At 43.5% G+C, this 17,546-nt stretch overlaps 1 protein-coding gene across 5 annotated transcripts in view; it reads left to right on the top strand.

Moving 5' to 3' along the window:
* The first annotated feature begins 7,183 nt into the window (after positions 1 to 7,183).
* Positions 7,184 to 17,546, top strand: part of spata13 (spermatogenesis associated 13) — a 233,467-nt gene continuing 223,104 nt past the window's right edge. For 3 of the 5 annotated variants that reach the window (XM_048532926.2, XM_048532928.2, XM_048532927.2), the window contains exon 1: positions 7,185 to 7,584. In XM_048532926.2, coding sequence (XP_048388883.1) covers positions 7,570 to 7,584 — 15 coding nt within the window. In that variant the 5' untranslated portion in view covers positions 7,185 to 7,569. Of the gene's footprint in view, positions 7,585 to 8,238; positions 8,318 to 17,546 lie in introns of those variants that run through there. The other 2 variants (XM_048532925.2, XM_059646677.1) reach the window with 2 other exon arrangements.

Below are 17,546 nucleotides of genomic sequence, written 5' to 3'. Positions count from 1 at the left end.
CTGGTTGTTGGTGAGCATCAGATGGATGGTCATGAGTCAGTCATTGATCCCCACAGGAAGTTCAAAGAGGCAACTAATGATCTGGTTCTAAAATTGTGAATCCAACACTGTGAATTCTGAGCTCACAGCAGCCTCCCCTTACCAGAAGAGGGTGTAACCACCTTTCGCCTCTTTCAGTTGCCCTTCGCCTGCAAAGTGGGTTTTGGAAAGAGTGGCTAGGTCTTCAGTTTTCTGGCTATTATCACAGTTCTTCCAGCAGGCTGGTCTCTGTTAGCTGGGTCCATCAAGGTTCTTACATTCCAGGTTGTTTCTGACCACACGTGCATGATCCCTCTGGACATGGTAATCCAGTTAGGAGTTTTCAGGTAAGCTATTTTTAGGACACCTATTCCAGCCTCCTCCCCTGGGGTGAGCTCGGCGTATCCTAAACAGAACTGCTCATTCATAAAGAACAATTGCTGAAATGTTCTATGTGCCTTGTCCACAAGCAAGACGACTGAATCTGACACCCACCGTCTAATGTGTCAGTTCGTGACTAGGGGCTTCTAGATATCACAGTCCTGCCTCTCTGCCACTAACTGGTTGCCACAGGACTTTTGTCTGGGATGTAAATATGACAGGAACCTGTGGGGAGGACACCAGTGCGTGATGTCTTTTAACATGGGGAGTCTGGTGCACAGGCAGATACCTGATCGACCTTGACGGATAGGGGTCAAAGCCCAGTGACATGGAGACCAAGATGCCTGGCAGCCCTTTTCTGTTGCAACCTGCGTTCGCCTTTGTGAACATTGTGATGCTCTAATTTAAGTTCAGCTATCACCCTTTGCCTGCTCCCCTGTTGAGACTTCATGGATCACGTTTTATCTGGAACATACCCCTTGACCTTGCCATCGTGGATAGCCCTGTCAGGAGCCAGGCTATGGATGGTTCAGTTCTCAGTCTCCAAGGTTAACACAAGCTTTTCCAGCACAACAAGGTGGCAATCCCTGGAGGGGATAACTAAAGCAACACTGTTTACAACCCGAGATAACAAGATGTAGAGCTGGATGAACACAGCAGGCCAAGCAGCTTCAGAGGAACAGGAAAGCTGATGTTTCGGGCCTAGACTCTTATTCAGAAATGGGAGGGGGAAGGGGGCTCTGAAATAAATACGGACAGAGGGGGACACGGATAGAAGATGGACAGAGGAGAAGATAGGTGGAGAGGAGACAGACAGGTCAAAGAGGTGCGGATGGAGCCAATAAAGGTGAGTGCAGGTGGGGAGTTAGCGAGGGGATAGGTCAGTCCAGGGAGGTCGGAAAAGGTCAAGGGGGCAGGATGAGATTAGTTGGTAAGAGATGGGGGTGGGGCTTGAGATGGGAAGAGGGGATAGGTGGGATGAAGGACAGGTTAGGGAGGTGGGGACAAGCTGGGCTGGTTTTGGGATGCGGTAGTGGGAGCAGAGATTTTGAAGCTTGTGAACTACACTTTGATACCATTGGGCTGCAGGGTTCTCAATCAGAATATGAGTTGCTGTTCCTGGAACTTTTGGGTGGCATCATTGTGGCACTTCAGGAGACCCAGGATGGACATGTCGTCTAAGGAATGGGAGGGGGAGTTGAAATGGTTCGCAACTGGGAGGTACAGTTGTTCAGTGCAAACCAAGCATAGCTGTTCTGCATAGCGGTCCCCAAGACTCCGCTTGGTTTCCCCGATGTAGATGAGGCCATAACGGGACAGGGGATACAGTATACTACATTAGCAGATGTGCAGGTGAACATTTGCTTGATGTGGAAAGTCTTCTTGGGGTCTGGGATGGGGGTGAGGGAGGAGGTGTGGGAGCAGATGTAGCACTTCCTACGGTTGCAGGGAAAAGTGCCAGATGTGGTGGGGCTGGAGGGGAGTGTGGAGCAGACAAGGGAGTCACTGAGAGAGTGGTCCCTCCAGAAAGCAGATAAGAGTGGGAAGTGAAGAATCTCTTTGGTCGTGGGGTTGGATTGCAGATGGTGAAAGTCAGAGGATGATGCAATGGATCCAGAGGTTGGTGGGATGATACGTGAGGACGAGGGCGATTCTGTTTTGGTTATTATTGTGCAGAGAGGGTGTGAGGGATGAGTTGCGGGAAATGGAGGAGACACGGTCGAGGGCATTCACGAACAGTGAGGTAGGTGGGGGGGAACGTTGCGGTCCTTGAAAAACAAGGACATCTGAGATGTTCAGGAATAGAATTACTCATCCTGGGAGCAGACGCTGCAGAGGCGAAGGAATTGGGAATAGGGGATTGCCTTTTTGCAGGAAGGTGGGTGGGAGGAAGTGTATTCTAGGTAGCTGTGGGAGTTGGTGGGCTTGAAATGGGAGGCGCAGTTGTAGTATGGCACACTGACCTCTACATCATCGAGACCCGGCGCCAACTCTCCGACACCTCCTTGATCATGATCCTACCCCTGACCACCAAACCATCATCTCCTAAACCACCTTATCCCGCCCCGTTGACCTGTCCGTCCTCCCTGGGTTGACCTATCACCTCCCTAACTCCCCACCTGCACTCACCTTTATTGGCTCCATCCTCACCTCTTTGACCCGTCTGTCTCCTCTGTCCATCTTCTATCCACGTCACCCCTCTCCATATTTATTTCAGAGCCCCCTTTCCCTCTTCCATTTTTGAATAAGGGGCTAGGCCCAAAACATCACCTTTTCTGCTCCTAAGATGCTGCTTGGCCTGCTGTGTTCATCCAGCTCCACACCTTGTTATCTCAGATTCTCCAGCATCTGCAGTTCCTACTATCTCTGAAACTGTTTAGAGCCCAACATTTTTCTGAGATTCTGGAGACAAGTTTGACATACACGCTGCTGCCATTTTCTACAATCATAAGTATTTTGTGACATCATTCCAGTGTCATGACTCAGTGGGATAGTGGGCTTGGAGGTGAAGCCCTGCTATTGCCAGAGTCAATAGTTGGAAGTTTCATTTAAAACAGTAAAGATTCTCAAATTTACCTGCATGGAACAGGTTTTTGCTATTAACAAAAACAGGTCTGTACCTACAGAAAAACAGTTATGTACCATCAAAACATAAGTCTACAATTTTAAAACTCTCCTCCCTTTATAAACTTCTTTAAAAACAGACAGTAAAAAAGGATGGGTGTTACGTCAAGGGCTGCCACTCTCACCTCACCTCTGGAATTCAGCTCTTTTGTCCATGTTTGAACCAAGGATGTAAATGAGGTCAGGATCTGAATGATCAGGAAGAACCCAAACTGTGTGTCACTGAGCAGCTGCTGTTTGGTATCAATGTTGATGGCACCTTCCATCACCTTACTGATGATCAACAGTAGGCCAATAACTGCTCTATCAGTCTACTTTTTGTGGACATACATACCCAGGCAATTTTCCGCATTTTTGGATAGATGCTTGTGTTGTAAGTGTACTGGAATATCTTGGCTAGAGAAACAATATGTCTTCAGTATTATTGCCAGGATGTTGTCAAGGCTCATGGACTTTGTGGTATTGTGTCTTCAATCGTTTCTTGATATTGCATGGAGTGAATCAAATTGGCTGAAGACTGGTGTCTAAGATGTTGGCGACCACTGGAGGATGTGGAGATGGATCATCTGCTTTGCACTTCTAGCCAAAGATTGCTGCAAAACCTTCAGCCTTATCTTATGTATTGATATATTGAGTTCTTCCATCATAAAGGATCAGAATATTGGTGGTGCCTTCTCCTCCACTGAGTTGTTTACGTGCCCACCACTATTCATGACTGGATGTGACAGGACTGCAGAGCTTAGATCCATTGTTTGTGGGATTGTTTAGCTCTGTCTATCACTTGCTGCTTACGCTGTTTGGCATGCAATTATACCTATTTTGTAGCTTCACCAGGTTGCTACCTCATTTTAGGTACACCTAGTGTCGCTCCTGGCATGCCCTTCTGCATTCTCAATTGAACCAGGGTTGAATCCCTGGCTTGATGGTAATCATTGATTGGAGAAGATACAGGGTCATGAGATCGAAGATTGTGCTAGAGTACAATTCCGCTGCTGTTCATGACCCACAGTGCCTCCTGAGTGTGCAATCTTTAGTTGCTAGATCTGTTTCAAATCTCTCCCACTTAACATGGTGATAGTGCCATACAGCACGATGAACAGTACCCTCAATGTGAAAGTAAGACTCTGTCACCCTTAGCAATACTGTGTCAGTAGTAGACCAGGAAGTTATGGAAGTAGTCGTCGTTGTGGAAATTGTGTCACGCTTATTTACGTGATTTTAAATTGATTTCAACACTTGACTTAAGAAATTGCATGAAGATTGCCGAAAGACTGCATGCTGCACCGATCAGCTAGTACTTGTCAAATGAGATTCTCATACAATCCATTTACCTGTCTCATATTGGCAAGATCTTTAATTTTTGTCAGATGTTTTCCTTATGCTTTTCCTATCCTTTTTAGGTAGGATAATATCTTTGTTTCCCCACAGTGTTTAAAAAAAAATCAATTCTCATCATATATCTTGACTGTATTGTGTAATACAAATCTCAAATGCTATGCCAATGCAGATTGGTTAACGAGCTGCACAAAAGAATCATGGAAACATAGAGGCACAGCACAAAAACAGACCCTTCAGTCCAAGTCATTCATGCTGATCAGGTTTCCCAAATCAATCTAGTCCCATTTGCTAGCATTTGGTCTATATCCCTCCAAACCCTTCTTTTCACATACCCATTCAGATGAAAATCAAGAATTGGGGATGTTGTAAATCGGGAACAAAAACAAAATTGCTGGAAAAGCTCAGCAGGTCTGGCAGCACCTGTGAAGGGGAAAACAGAGTGCCTTTTACATGTTGTAATTGCACCAGCCTCCCCCACTCCCTCTGGCAGTTCATTCTTTTCATAAACCACCCTCTGCATGAAAAAGTTACCCCTTATGTCCCTTTTAAATGTATACCCTCTCACCTTAAACCTGTGCTGTCTAGTTTTGGACTCTCCTACTCTGGGGAAAAAGACCTTGACTATGCACCCTAACCACGTCAGTCATGATTTTATAAACCTTGAAAAGGTCACCCCTCAGTCTCCAATGCACCAGAGAAAATAGATCCAGCCTCTCCCTACAACTCAAACTCTGCAACCCTGGCAACATCCTTATAAATCTTTTCTGAACTCTTTCAAGTCTAACAACATTTTTCCTATAACAAAGAGACCAGAATTGCACACAGTACTCCTAAAGTCACCTAACCAATGTCTTGTACAGCCGCAACATGACCTCCCAACTCCTGTACACAACGCACTGACCAATAAAGGCAAATGTTTGCCTTCTTCACTAGCCTGTCTACCTGTAACTCCACTTGCAAGGAACTATGAACCTGCACCATTGTTATCCAGCACGGAAACAGGCCCTTCGAACTCGTTCATGTTGACCAGATACCCAAAATTAATCTTGTCCCATTTGCCAGCATTTGGCCTATATCCCTCTAAACCCTTCCTATTCATATACCCATCCAAATGCCTTTTAAATATTGTGTTTGTACCAGCCTCCATCACTTCCTCTGGTAACTCATTCCATACACGCATCACTCTCTCCATGAAAGAGGTACCCCTTAGGTCTCTTTTAAATCTTTCCCCTCTCACCTTCACTAATCAGTTTGCATTTACCCAAGTGGAAAACTTCATGAGGATTTAACAATATGATTGATGTTCTCAACATCCAGACAAGAGAAATAAAATTAGCCTTCTTGTATATAAAAGCTCTTTAAACAAGCCCAATTGAAAAATCCACACTAAACAAACTTCTACAGTGGTCTGTGGCTCTGTATGTACAAGAAACTGAATTTTATACCAGATACATAACTATAATGCCAGATTTGTAATGGTTCAGAGGTGGAAATTCTTCTTTTTGGAAGCACAGTGAGATGACAGGAAGAATTTATTCCAAAAGTTACTTTAATTGCATGCAAATTCTAAATGAGGATAGAATATGTCTAGATGGTGACATCCTCACATTCAAATGGTCTGTCACTGGCAAAGATATACAACAGTCACTTTGTGTCCAAACTGTAGGAATTGTATGATTCTGTCTTTTGGCCCATCGAGTCCACACAGGCCCTCCAAAGGCCATCCCACCCAGACCCACCCCTCTGCCCTATCCCTGAACCCCTGCATTTACCATGGCTAATCTACCTAGGCTGCACATCCTTGGACACTACAGGATTTAACATGGCCAAACCACCTATTCTGCACATCTTTGACTTGGATATGGTGTTGGGAAGCAACTGGTGGGTGTACAATTTTACTATTGATGGATACCAAATCTTACAGGAAGAAATTGGAAATAACAGAATAGACCCGCACTAGCTATTTTGTAGAGCTTCTCAAGGTTAGAAATCTGATTATTTTAGACCTATGCTCCTCCACCCAGGTTATTTTGTTCCAAATTGAAAGAATCGATCACTTTTAGTGTCTACACGTGGATTGGTACAATTCTAACAGCAATCCCAATGATGAGGCATCATTTTGTTCCAATGAGTTAAATAGGATTTGAGGGCCTTAGGTCTAGTAATATGGATACAACGGTCTATCCATGGGCATTGGGACAAATTTGAATGCAATTGATGTTTCTGGGCTTAGCTGAGGAACTGCTTTTTCCCTCCCCACATAATAATTTCTCCTGGGACCAATTAGCTTCATCTCTTCAAATGCTGACATCTCTGCAAGGAACAAAATGGGATTGGCGTCCTTTCTTAATAGATACAGGTGTCACTAGATCCACCAGGGAGTTAACTGGGCACAGTTCCCCAGGTTGTCTGTTTTGTCCTCCAAACAACAAGGTAACCTATATATTAACAACGTTCAGGACAAAGCAAACTTGTAAGAGGCTGAAATCTGGAAGATTCATGTTTTGCAACAAATTGTAACTGCACCCCGCCCAGCCATCCGTAGATATACCAGTTCTACTCACCCTGGAGATCTGTCTTTCAATACTACTATTAGGGAAAAACAGGTGTTTCCAAAGAAAATTCGACTCATCTCAAAAAGATGATCAAACAAAAAAAAATTGCACAAACTCCAACGTTTAACTATTCACGTGACCGCACGAATTGTATTCAAGGCATTACAAAAAAAACAAACTTGGAGAACAAAGGAAAGGTTTACACGTATGTATTTTAGTGTTTCCTCAACACAAAGAAACAGACAACATTTCTGACAGTTTTCACAACAACGTTCACATTTTAGAGGAGAACACTGTCTCCACCTTCCGATGAAAAGCACGGGTGGGGGGTGGTTACTGAAGGCAGGACATCTCAGATACCGACAACTTAGTAACAGCCTGTTAATCGCACACTTAAACGTTTTGTTTGTGGGAACAACAGAAGTGAGTGTTCAAGTCCTTCCCCAGAGCAGAGTTTTCACCTTTTAGTATGCAAATGATATCAGTACCCAAGCAGACTCTCCACCCAGAAGCGGCGGCCCCTATAACCGAGCCGTGGGAAGGCAACGCTTTTAAAATTGGTTCAATTAAACTGCACGTGAACGAGATGGTCATGTCTGGTGGAGCGGGAAGAATTACCGATTGAGCCGAGTCCCGGGCGGCCATCTTCGGGATGTGGAGACGCAAAGTAAGTTTGTTTATAAGAATATTCGGAGTAAGCGAGTGAGAAAAGAACAGGTGGATGAGGAAGGGTGGTGCCGAGTGAGTGAGGCCGGGGGGGGGGTGGAAGAGCTCAGCCTTCTCCTCAGCTGCTAGCCAGGGGCCTTTTCGGTGTGGGTTCGGGTTCACCACAACACGGGGGCCGATTAACCAAACCGCCTTCGCACCAAATGGCAAATGTACTTTAACTTTCGGCTGTTCGCATGTTGTAATGGTTCCTGACTGGGCTGCTGTGTACAGAATCTTTGCTCCATCTTCCAGTTCACCTGCGGCCGTTAAACCAACTCATTCGAAAGCGACTTTTTTTTCTCTCTGGTAACGGTTGTTCTGGTGACGCCAACTGCCAGTCTGGCTGATCATGTGCTTAATTACAGCAGCTGGTCGATTTGTTTGTGTAACCTTGTTAGGTTTCTTTTCAAATCCGTCACCATAAACACTCCTTTTAACAATGAGTAAAATGCCTATAATTCAATAGGGCAGTTTTTTTAGATGTATTAAAATCGCCCTCGTTAAGTTCCTTACTGTAGATTGATAACATTGCTGATTTCGTGCACGCATCCGTGGGAAAAAAAACAACACATTAAATCATCACTAGCCCTAGCTTTCGTTTGTATGAAGTGAAAATGAGGTTGCCTTTTTGATGTGGAAACTACTGGGTGCATCAGAGATACAAGAATGAGACCGCAAGTTGAATAGGAAGCGTGTGAGAGTGCCGATTTTTTTAAAAAAGAAATTTAAATGGTGGGAGGAAGTTTTTTGGGAAGGGAATTCTAGTGAGTTGGTAAAGTTGGTTGATCGTCCACTGTGGGTAATGGTGCCATCGCTAAAGTCTGGAATCCGGCCTAAAAAAGGTGGCAGGGTTGTTTCGCTAGAAGGAGAGTTGAAATAATGAAAGGACTTAAAGACGGGGATGAATGGTTTGGTTCGCTTTAGACCTAAGGAAGGGGAGTGATTCTCGTGACTGCAGCCGTTAGTTAAAATATAAATGAATCTGGCAGACAAGTTTAAAAACTGGCCCTTTCTAAGTAAGGGCAGGACTTTAGTGATTTATTTCCAAAGCTGAAGTTTGGATTATTACCTTGTCTTCAATTTCTGGCGTTCTTTTGTACTCCTTTTATTAAGGCTTTTATTTTTATATTATGTTTGCTGTTTGTAGAATTTGTCCTAGATGTTCATACTGTAGGTTAAAGTGACTTCCGTTTGTATATTTGAGTTTTTAATCAACGTTTTTTGTTCTTTTTAATGGGATTTACTGAAGTAAAATGTACTTTGTATTGCAAAACCTCTTAATATCTATGTGGGGGAAAAACTTTTAGCAACTCGCAGTTGAAGAAGTAGACCATTGTAGGAATTTGGCCTACCTAAAAATTTGCATTTTTTGTGATGCCCTTTATGATTATGCTGTTATGGCAAGCTGAATAATAGACAGCTAGTCTAAAGTGGGGAAATTCTGTTGCCATTATTGTTTTTCTTTAGTTTAATTGTACCAGGTTACAGAAGTAATTTACTCATTGTACAATGTCATACCCTGTGAATGAAGGTCCAATAGTTCCATTATAGAGTTGAATTGCCTTCAAATTCATATTAACTGTACAGTAGCAGTGAAATTATGTAAAACACAATCCTTGAAAATCATGCAAATTTACTACAGTCTTGGTGATTGATCCTGAAGTGAATAATTGGATGAAAGCTGAATCAATTTTTTTCAAAACTGTTTAAATTTATTCACTTATGGGATACAGGTGTTGCTGGCTGGCCAACATTTATTGCCCATGCCTAGTTGCCCTTGAGAAGGTGGTGAGCTGCCTTGAACCGCTGCAGTCCACCTGTGTGTGTTGCCTCAAAATATCATTAGGGAGGAAATGCCAAGATTTTGATCCAGTGACAGTGAAGGAACAGGTGATATTTCCAGGATGATCGTGTTTCTAGGTGGAAGTTGTAGTGAATTTGGAAAGTGCTGTCTGAGAATCTTTGGATCTCTTGTAGATAGTAGCAGCAAAGTGTACTGGGTGTCAGTGGTGGAAGGAGTAGATGCTTGTTGATGCAGTGCTAATCAAGCTGCCTGTTTTACCTTGGGTGATGTGAAGCTTCTTGAGTGTTGGCGCTCAGTACTAATCTAAGCAAGTGGGGACTATTCCATCACACTACTGCAATGTGTCTTGGAGCTGGTGGACAGACTGTGGGGAATGGGAGCTGAGTTACTCACCACAGTATTCCTAACTTCTTATTTGCTCTTGTAACTATTGTTTTTATGGGGTGAGTCCAGTAGTGTTTCTGGTCAGTGATGACCCTTAGGATGTTGATAATGGGGGAATCGGTGATAGTAATGCATTGAATTTTAAGGGACTGTGTCTCTTATGGGTGATGGTCATAGCCTGGCAATTGTGTTGCGTAAATGTTACTTGCCACTTGTCAGCCCAAACCTAGATATTGTCTGAGATAACAAAGTGTGGAGCTGGATGAACACAGCAGGCCAAGCAGCATCTCAGGTGCACAAAAGCTGATGTTTTGGGCCTAGACCCTTCATCAGAAAAGGAGGATGGAGAGACCATCCCTGCCCCTTTGACCTGTCTGTCTCCTCTCCACCTGTCGTCTCCTCTATCGACCTTCGATCCGCCTCCCCCTCTCTCCCTATTTATTTTCAGAACCCTCTCCCCATTCCCCTTTTCTGATGAAGGGTCTATTCCCAAAACATCAGCTTTTGTGCTCCTGAGATGCTGCTTGGCCTGCTGTGTTCATCCAGCTCCACGCTTCGTCTCAGTTTCTCCAGTATCTGCAGTTCCGATTATCTCTGATCCTAGATATTGTCCGAATCTTGTTGCATTTGAACGTGAACTACTTCAGTGTTTGAGGAGTTGCAAATGGGCAGAACATTGTGCAATCATGGGTGAGCATCCCCGCTTCTGACATTATGCAGGGAAGGTCACTGAAGCAGCTGATTTTGTTTGGCCTAGAACACTACCCTGGGGAACTCCTCCAGAGAGCTGTGAAGCTGTGATGACTGTCCTCCAATGGCCACAAACATCTTGCTTTGTGTCAGATTTGATTTCAATCAAGAGAGTTTACCTCCTGATATCCATTGATTCCAATTTTGCTCAGGATCCTAGATGTTAAGGGCTATCATTCTCACCTCCTCTCTGGAATTCAGCTCTTTTGTCCCATGTTTGAACCAAGGCTGTAATGAAGTCAGGAGCTGAGTGGCCCTGGCAGAACACAAGTTGGGCAGTGCTGATTCAGATTGCAGCTGAAAAGAATGAAATCACAATTTTATTGAACTGTTGAAATTTTTTTTCTGAAAAGTCTAGGCATTGCAAAATGCACTAATGTCTACTGTCAGCTAGTATGGGAAATGTCAGCCAGGTCAAAGGCTGCAAAAGGACAATACCATCCTCAAGTTTTCTGTATGTTAGTTCCACTTCTAACTGCCTGGCCTTAGTAATTGCATCCTTATTAATGGCTTTTCTTTCTGTTACTCTGCAGTACACAAAGATCCATCCTTGGTTTCTTCCTCTAATACATGCTTTCTGCAGGTGAAAAAATGAGTTCTAATTCTTGCTTGTGGCAGTTGGCATTTACTACTGTCTCTTCACTTTTTTAAACTGTACTATAGGCCCCTAACAATCTGAAAGAAATAGAGCAGATGGGTAAACTTCAGAAATTTCAAAGTAATAAGGGATTTCGACTTGCCCAACATTAACTGAGGTAAGGTTTTGGAGTAGATTTGTAGCTCGGGTTGTGGGTATTGAGGTTGGTCGACCTGCCGAGTTGGTTTGTTGCTCCACAGACGTTTCATTATCATGCTTGGTAACGTCCTCAGTGCAGCCTCTGAAGTGGTGGTGTTTTCGTAGAACATAGAACATGGTACAGGCCCTTCGGCCCACTATGTTGCGCTGACCTGTGAAACCTATCTGAAGCCCATCTAACTTACATTATTCAGTTATCCAAATGTTTATCCAATGACCATTCAAATGCCCTTACATTTGGCAAGTCTACTACTTATGCCTAGACAGATCATCCCACGCCCTTACTACTCTGAGTAAAGAACCTACCTCTGACATCTGTCCTATATCTTTCACTCCTCAATTTGAAGCATGTCCCCTCGTACTAGCCATCACCATCCGAGGAAAAAGGCTCTCACTGTCCACCCGATCTAATGTTCTGATCATCTTGTATGTCTCTGTTAAGTCGCCTGTTAACCTTCTTCTCTCTAACAAAAACAGCCTCAAGTCTCTCAGCCTTTCCTCATAAGACCTTCCCTCCAAACCAGGCAACATCCTGGTAAATCTCCTCTGCACTCTTTCCAATGCTTCTACATCCTTCCTATAATGCAGCGACCAGAACTGTACACTGAGTGTGGCTGCACCAGAGTTTTGTACAGCTGCAACCTGACCTCATAGCTCCGAAACTCAATCCTTCTACCAATAAAACCTAATGCACCATACGCCTTAACAACCCTATCAACCTGGGTGGCAACTTGCAGGGATTGATGCACATGGACACTGAGATCACTGCTCATCCAGGCAACCAAGAATCTTACCATTAGCCCAGTACTCTGTGTATTCCTGTTACTCCTTCCGGAATCCCCTCACACTTTTCTGCATTTGCCACCCCTCAGCCCAGCTCTGCAGCATATGTGTCCTTCTGTCACCTGCAACATCCTTCTGCACTATCCGCAACTCCACCGACTTTAGTGTCATCTGTAAACTTAGTAACCCAACCTTCTATGCCCTCATCCAGGTCATTTATAAAAATGACAATCAACAGTGGCCCCAAAACAGATCCTTGTGCTACACCACTAGTAACTGAACTCCAGGATGAGTTTCATTTCCTATTAACCACCACCCTCTGTTGTCTTACAGCTAGCCAACTTCTGATCCAAACCGCTAAATTACCCTCAATCCCATGACTTTGTATTTTCTGCAGTAGCCTACAGTGGGGAACCTTATCAAATGCTTTATTGAAATCCATATACACCACATCAACTGCTTTACCCTCATCCACCTGTTTGGTCACCTTCTCAAAGAACTTGGTATGGTTTGTGAGGCACGACCTACACTTCACAAAACTGTGTTAACTATCCCTAATCAAATTATTCCTTTCTAGATGATTATAAGTCCTATCTCTTATAATTCTTTCCAATACTTTACCCACAACAGAAGTAAGGCTCACCGGTCTACACTTACCCGGGTTGTCTCTAATTCTCTTCTTGAACAAGGAAACAACATTTACTATCCTCCAGTCTTCTGGCACTATTCCTGTCGACAATGATGATCTCAAGATCAAAGCCAAAGGCTCTACAATCTTCTCCCTAGCTTCCCAGAGAATCCTAGGATAAATGCCATACGGCCCAGGGGGCTTATCTATTTTCATACACTCCAGAATTGCTGACACCTCCTTCTGAACCTCAATCCTGTCAAGTTTAATAGCCTGTATCTCAGTACTGTTTTCAAACTCTGGGGTCCGTTGTGATGGGTCGCCTTACTTCTGGGTTTCCACTATGGAGGAAACCTGGAAATGAGGCAATCACAATGAACCCCAGAGTTTAAAAACCAGGTGGGAAAACACACCGCTTCATCAGAGGCTGCACTGAGGATGTGACCAAGCATGGTGACAAAATGTCTGTGGAACAACAAACTAGCTCAGAGAGCCAACCAACCTCAACAATAACTGAGGTAGTCATAGTGTATATCTTAAAATGCACCCAGAAGAGTTAAGCCAGAATGTAGAAGGCCTTACAGGAGAGCAGACTTAATTTTTGGTAATGATAATTGATTGACTAATTATTGGGGGAGCATTTTGTAGATAGTGATCACACCTGTTAGTTTCAAGGTTTGTTTGTTTGCAAAAGGGCAAGAATGGGCTGAAATCTAAGTTCCTAAGACTGCAAGAAGACTAATTTGAATGAGCTCAAGTGTGATTTGGCCAGAGTGGGCTGGGATCTGATTTTTAAAAATATATATGTATGTACATAAATCTGTGTCAGAGCAGTGGAGCATTTTTGAGAATGAAATAGGATGTAGAGGGCTGATGTCTTCCAAGAAAGACAGAATTTGGGTCCACGAAATCCTGTGAACCTGGGTCAAGGGACATATGGGATTAGATAAAGATAGAGAATTTATAGCAAATAGAGGACTCAAAATAGCAGAAGCTGTAGAGAAGTACAGATGCACAAGGTGAACTTTTTTTTTAAAAGAGAAGGTCATGGAAGAATGGCAGATAAAACCAGAAAATACTAAGTTATTCCACAAGTATGTGGAAGATTTTAAAGAAGAATGAGGGAAAGAGTAGCGGCCACTGAGGACTACTGGTAACTCTTGTGTGGAGCCAGAAAATGTAGGTAGTGTTCTAAGTGAATAAATAATCAGTATTCACAAGTGAGGGGGATGATGTGGTTCTAGAAATAAGAACTGAGATATTCTTAAAGTAGTTATTTAGCATAGACAGAGGAGGCCCTGAGTAGTCTGGCAGGCTTAAAATTAGGTAAATCACCAGGGCAGGATGAAATATATCCTAAGTTATTTTCAGTCCTCCCTGGCCACAGGAGAAATACCAGAAGACAGCCAGTACAGCTCAGTTGTTCAAGGCAACAAGAGTTAAACTAGGAAATGACAGGCCAGTCAGTGGGGAAATGATTGGAAGGGACAGAATTAACTTGCTGTTGGACAGGCAGGAATTAATCAAGGAAAGTCAGCATGGTTTTTTTTTGAGGGTTGATCAGCAAGCAGATAACAAAATGAAATTGGGGCTTGTAAATAGTGAGGATAGCCTTTGATTATGGAAGGATGAGGGTAGGCTGGCCAGTGGTAAATGGAATTCAGTTTGAATAAACGTTAGCTGGTGCACTTGGCCAGGGCAAACAAAGGAATATATGAATGTTAGGACCCTGGGAAACAGTGAGGATCTTAGGGGACCAGTGAATAGGCACACTAAGATAGCAGGACTGGTAAAGTAGTTAAGTAAATGGTGTACTTTCCTTTACAGCTGAGGCATAAAGCTTAAAACAGGAAATTTATGTTGCAACTGTATAAAATGGTTAGCCTTCATGTGACTATTACATGCAGTTCTGGTATCCACACTTATAGGAAGGATGTGATTGCACTGGAGAGGATGCAGAGGAAATTTAAAGAATGTTGCCTGGATTGGACAATTCTCATTAAGAGATTGGAGAGATGTGGCTTTTTATCCTTGGAGCAGAAATGAGGGAAGGGGGCATGATTGATATCACTAAAATCGGGCGTAGATGGGAAGAAATACTTTTCTTGGTGGAGCGATCAGTGATCAGGCCATAGATTTAAGGTAAGGGTCAGGAGGTTCAGAGGAGACGTGAGGAAAAAGTTCTTTCACCCAGGGGGTGGTAGGAATCTGAAACGCACTGCCTATATAGGTGATAGGGGCAGTGAAACCCTCCTCCCCCACAAAAGTATTCACGTATACACTTGTAATGATGAGACATACAAGGCTGTGGGCCCAGTGCTGGAAAATAGGTTTACAATAGTTTGGTGATTGTTTCTTGACCAGTGTAGATTAGAAGGGCCCTTTTTCTATCCTATGTATCTGACTGATTATCTCTCCATTGCCTTTACCTTATCAGCCTGCTTATCCAACATTTCAGATGTAGATTAACCACAATTTCCTTGAGTTAAACATTGGGAAGCAGGAAGTGTTTCATCAGTCTTGCCAAACGCTCCATCTTCCTCCCCATTTGTTCTTGGGCGGAGTTAGTCTGTTTACAGATACAACTAAACATTTAAATGTACATGGTACCTTTCATGTCTTAAAATCTTCAAAGGCTGTTCAGAAGATGCAACCAGATAAACAAGTTGACTGAACCTATATATCTGATTAGATATGATTTCAGAAGAATTTCAGTTCAGTTTTCTGAAGATTAGTTAGACATAATTTCTAGCCATAAAAGGATCTCATTTCAACTTTGGGTATAAATTGCACAAAGGAGTGTGCTGTTTTTCCGGCGCCAGGTTTATGGTCAAACTTTTGCTTAAGTGTAATGTCAGTTGTTGGTCACAAAATACTGCCTCAGTTGATTTCCTCTACAAGCCAGAAAGATGGCAACAGGTAATGATTTTTGTGCAATGAGTTAACGAAAGTAAATAAATTACTGATGTAAAAAGACTTAATGGGCAATACTGGAAAAGCTGCCTGGTCATGGGTAATGTCTTTGTTTCTCTTGGTCTCCTCTTTTTGGTTCTTCCGCCTATCATGCTACCTACCTTGAAATTACTACTTTTCATATTCATCCCAGATAATGCCTCTTCTGCACATTATCCCTGCACATGTGTGCCCTGGTCATCTGACTGCTTGACTCGGAAAACCTGGCCATCAAACCCGAGATCTTGTCGATGCTGTTTATTGCATTGTTTTCCAACCATTTGATCTTAAGGTCCTCTGTGTGCAAAACCAGAAGCAGCAATTCCCTGTGTTTTCTTGTAGCTGAATGCCATAATTAGTCAGTAAGCAATTCAGAACCTTTCCATGAGGAATACAAATTGCCCATGAGAAGGTGGTGAGCTACTGCCTTAAAACTGCAGTCCATGTGCTGTAGGTGGACTGTAATGCCCTTAAGGAGGGAGTTCTAGGATTTTGACTTAACGACAGTGAAGGAATGATAGCATATTTCCAAGTCAGGATGGTAATGGCTTGGAGAGGATCTTGTAGGTGGTGAAATAACTTCTGCACTTATTCTTCTAGATGGAAATGGTCATGGGTATGAAAGGTTCTGTTTAAAGAGCCTTAGTGGTATGGAATGGGCCAACTTCTTGGATTAAAATGTGGCAACAAAGCAGTCCCGTCCTTAGCAATGCTGGGCAATGGTAACCACCAGGATGTTGTTAATGGGGGAATTCAGTGATGGCAATGCCATTTGAATGTCATCGGGTGGTATTCATATTTTTCTCTTGTTGGAAATGTTTATGGCCTGGCATTTGTACCAATAACCACTTGTCTGCCCAACCTAGATATTGCCCAGGTCTTATTACATCTGAGGAGTTGCAAATGTGCTGAATGTTGTAATCATCGAATATCCCTACTTCTGACCTTTTTATAATGGAGGCAAAGTCATTGAAGAAGGGGAAGGTGGCTGTGCCTGGGATTCTCTCTTCTATGGACCTCCTCCAAAGACATCTGCTGAGATGACTCACCTCCAACCACAACCATCTTCCCGTGTGCCAGATATGACCTCAACCAGCAGAGTTTGTCCTGATTTATCTCTTGATTCCAGTTTTGCTAGGGCTCCTTGATGCCATACTCTGCATTCTAGCCTTCCAGAATTCAACAATCAGGAACAGAGTAACCCTGGTCAAACCCAAACTGGTGTCAGTCAGTAGGTACTGCTTGATGATACCTTCCATCGTTTTATAACTGATGATCAAGAGTAGGCGGGTGATAATTGGCCAGGTTGGATTGACCTGCTTTTTATTTACAGGACATACCTGGGCAGTTTTGTATATTGTGATAGTAAGAACTGCCAATGCTGGAGTCTGAGAAGTGTGGAGCTGGAGGAACATGGGCAGGCAGTATCAGGGGAGCAGGAAAGCTGATGTTTTGGGTCAGAAATTTCAGAGCCCCCTTCTCCTCCCCCATTTCTGAAGAAGGGTCCTGACCTGAAACGTCAGCGTTCTTCCTCTGTGCCTGGCCTGCTGTGTTCCTCCAGCTCCACATTGTGTTATCTCAGTTTTGTGTAAGGTTGGATATGCCAGTTTTGTAACTGTGCTGGAACAGCTTGGCTAGAAAAGCAGCATGTTCTGAGCACAAGCCTTCAGTATTATTGCTGGAATGTTGTCAGGCCTTATTTGCCTTTGCAGCATCCGGTGCCTCTAACAACTTTTTGATATCGCGTCAAGGTTATCAAATTGGCTGAAGAGTCTGATGCTGGTGACCACTGGTGGAGACTCTGGGTCCTCCACTAGGCACTTA

This window comes from Stegostoma tigrinum, chromosome 6 (genome assembly GCF_030684315.1).
Source record: "Stegostoma tigrinum isolate sSteTig4 chromosome 6, sSteTig4.hap1, whole genome shotgun sequence".
Classification (NCBI taxonomy): Eukaryota; Metazoa; Chordata; class Chondrichthyes; order Orectolobiformes; family Stegostomatidae; genus Stegostoma; species Stegostoma tigrinum.
The sequence above is the reverse complement of the archived record's forward strand: the minus strand, read 5'-3'. Positions and strand labels throughout refer to the sequence as shown.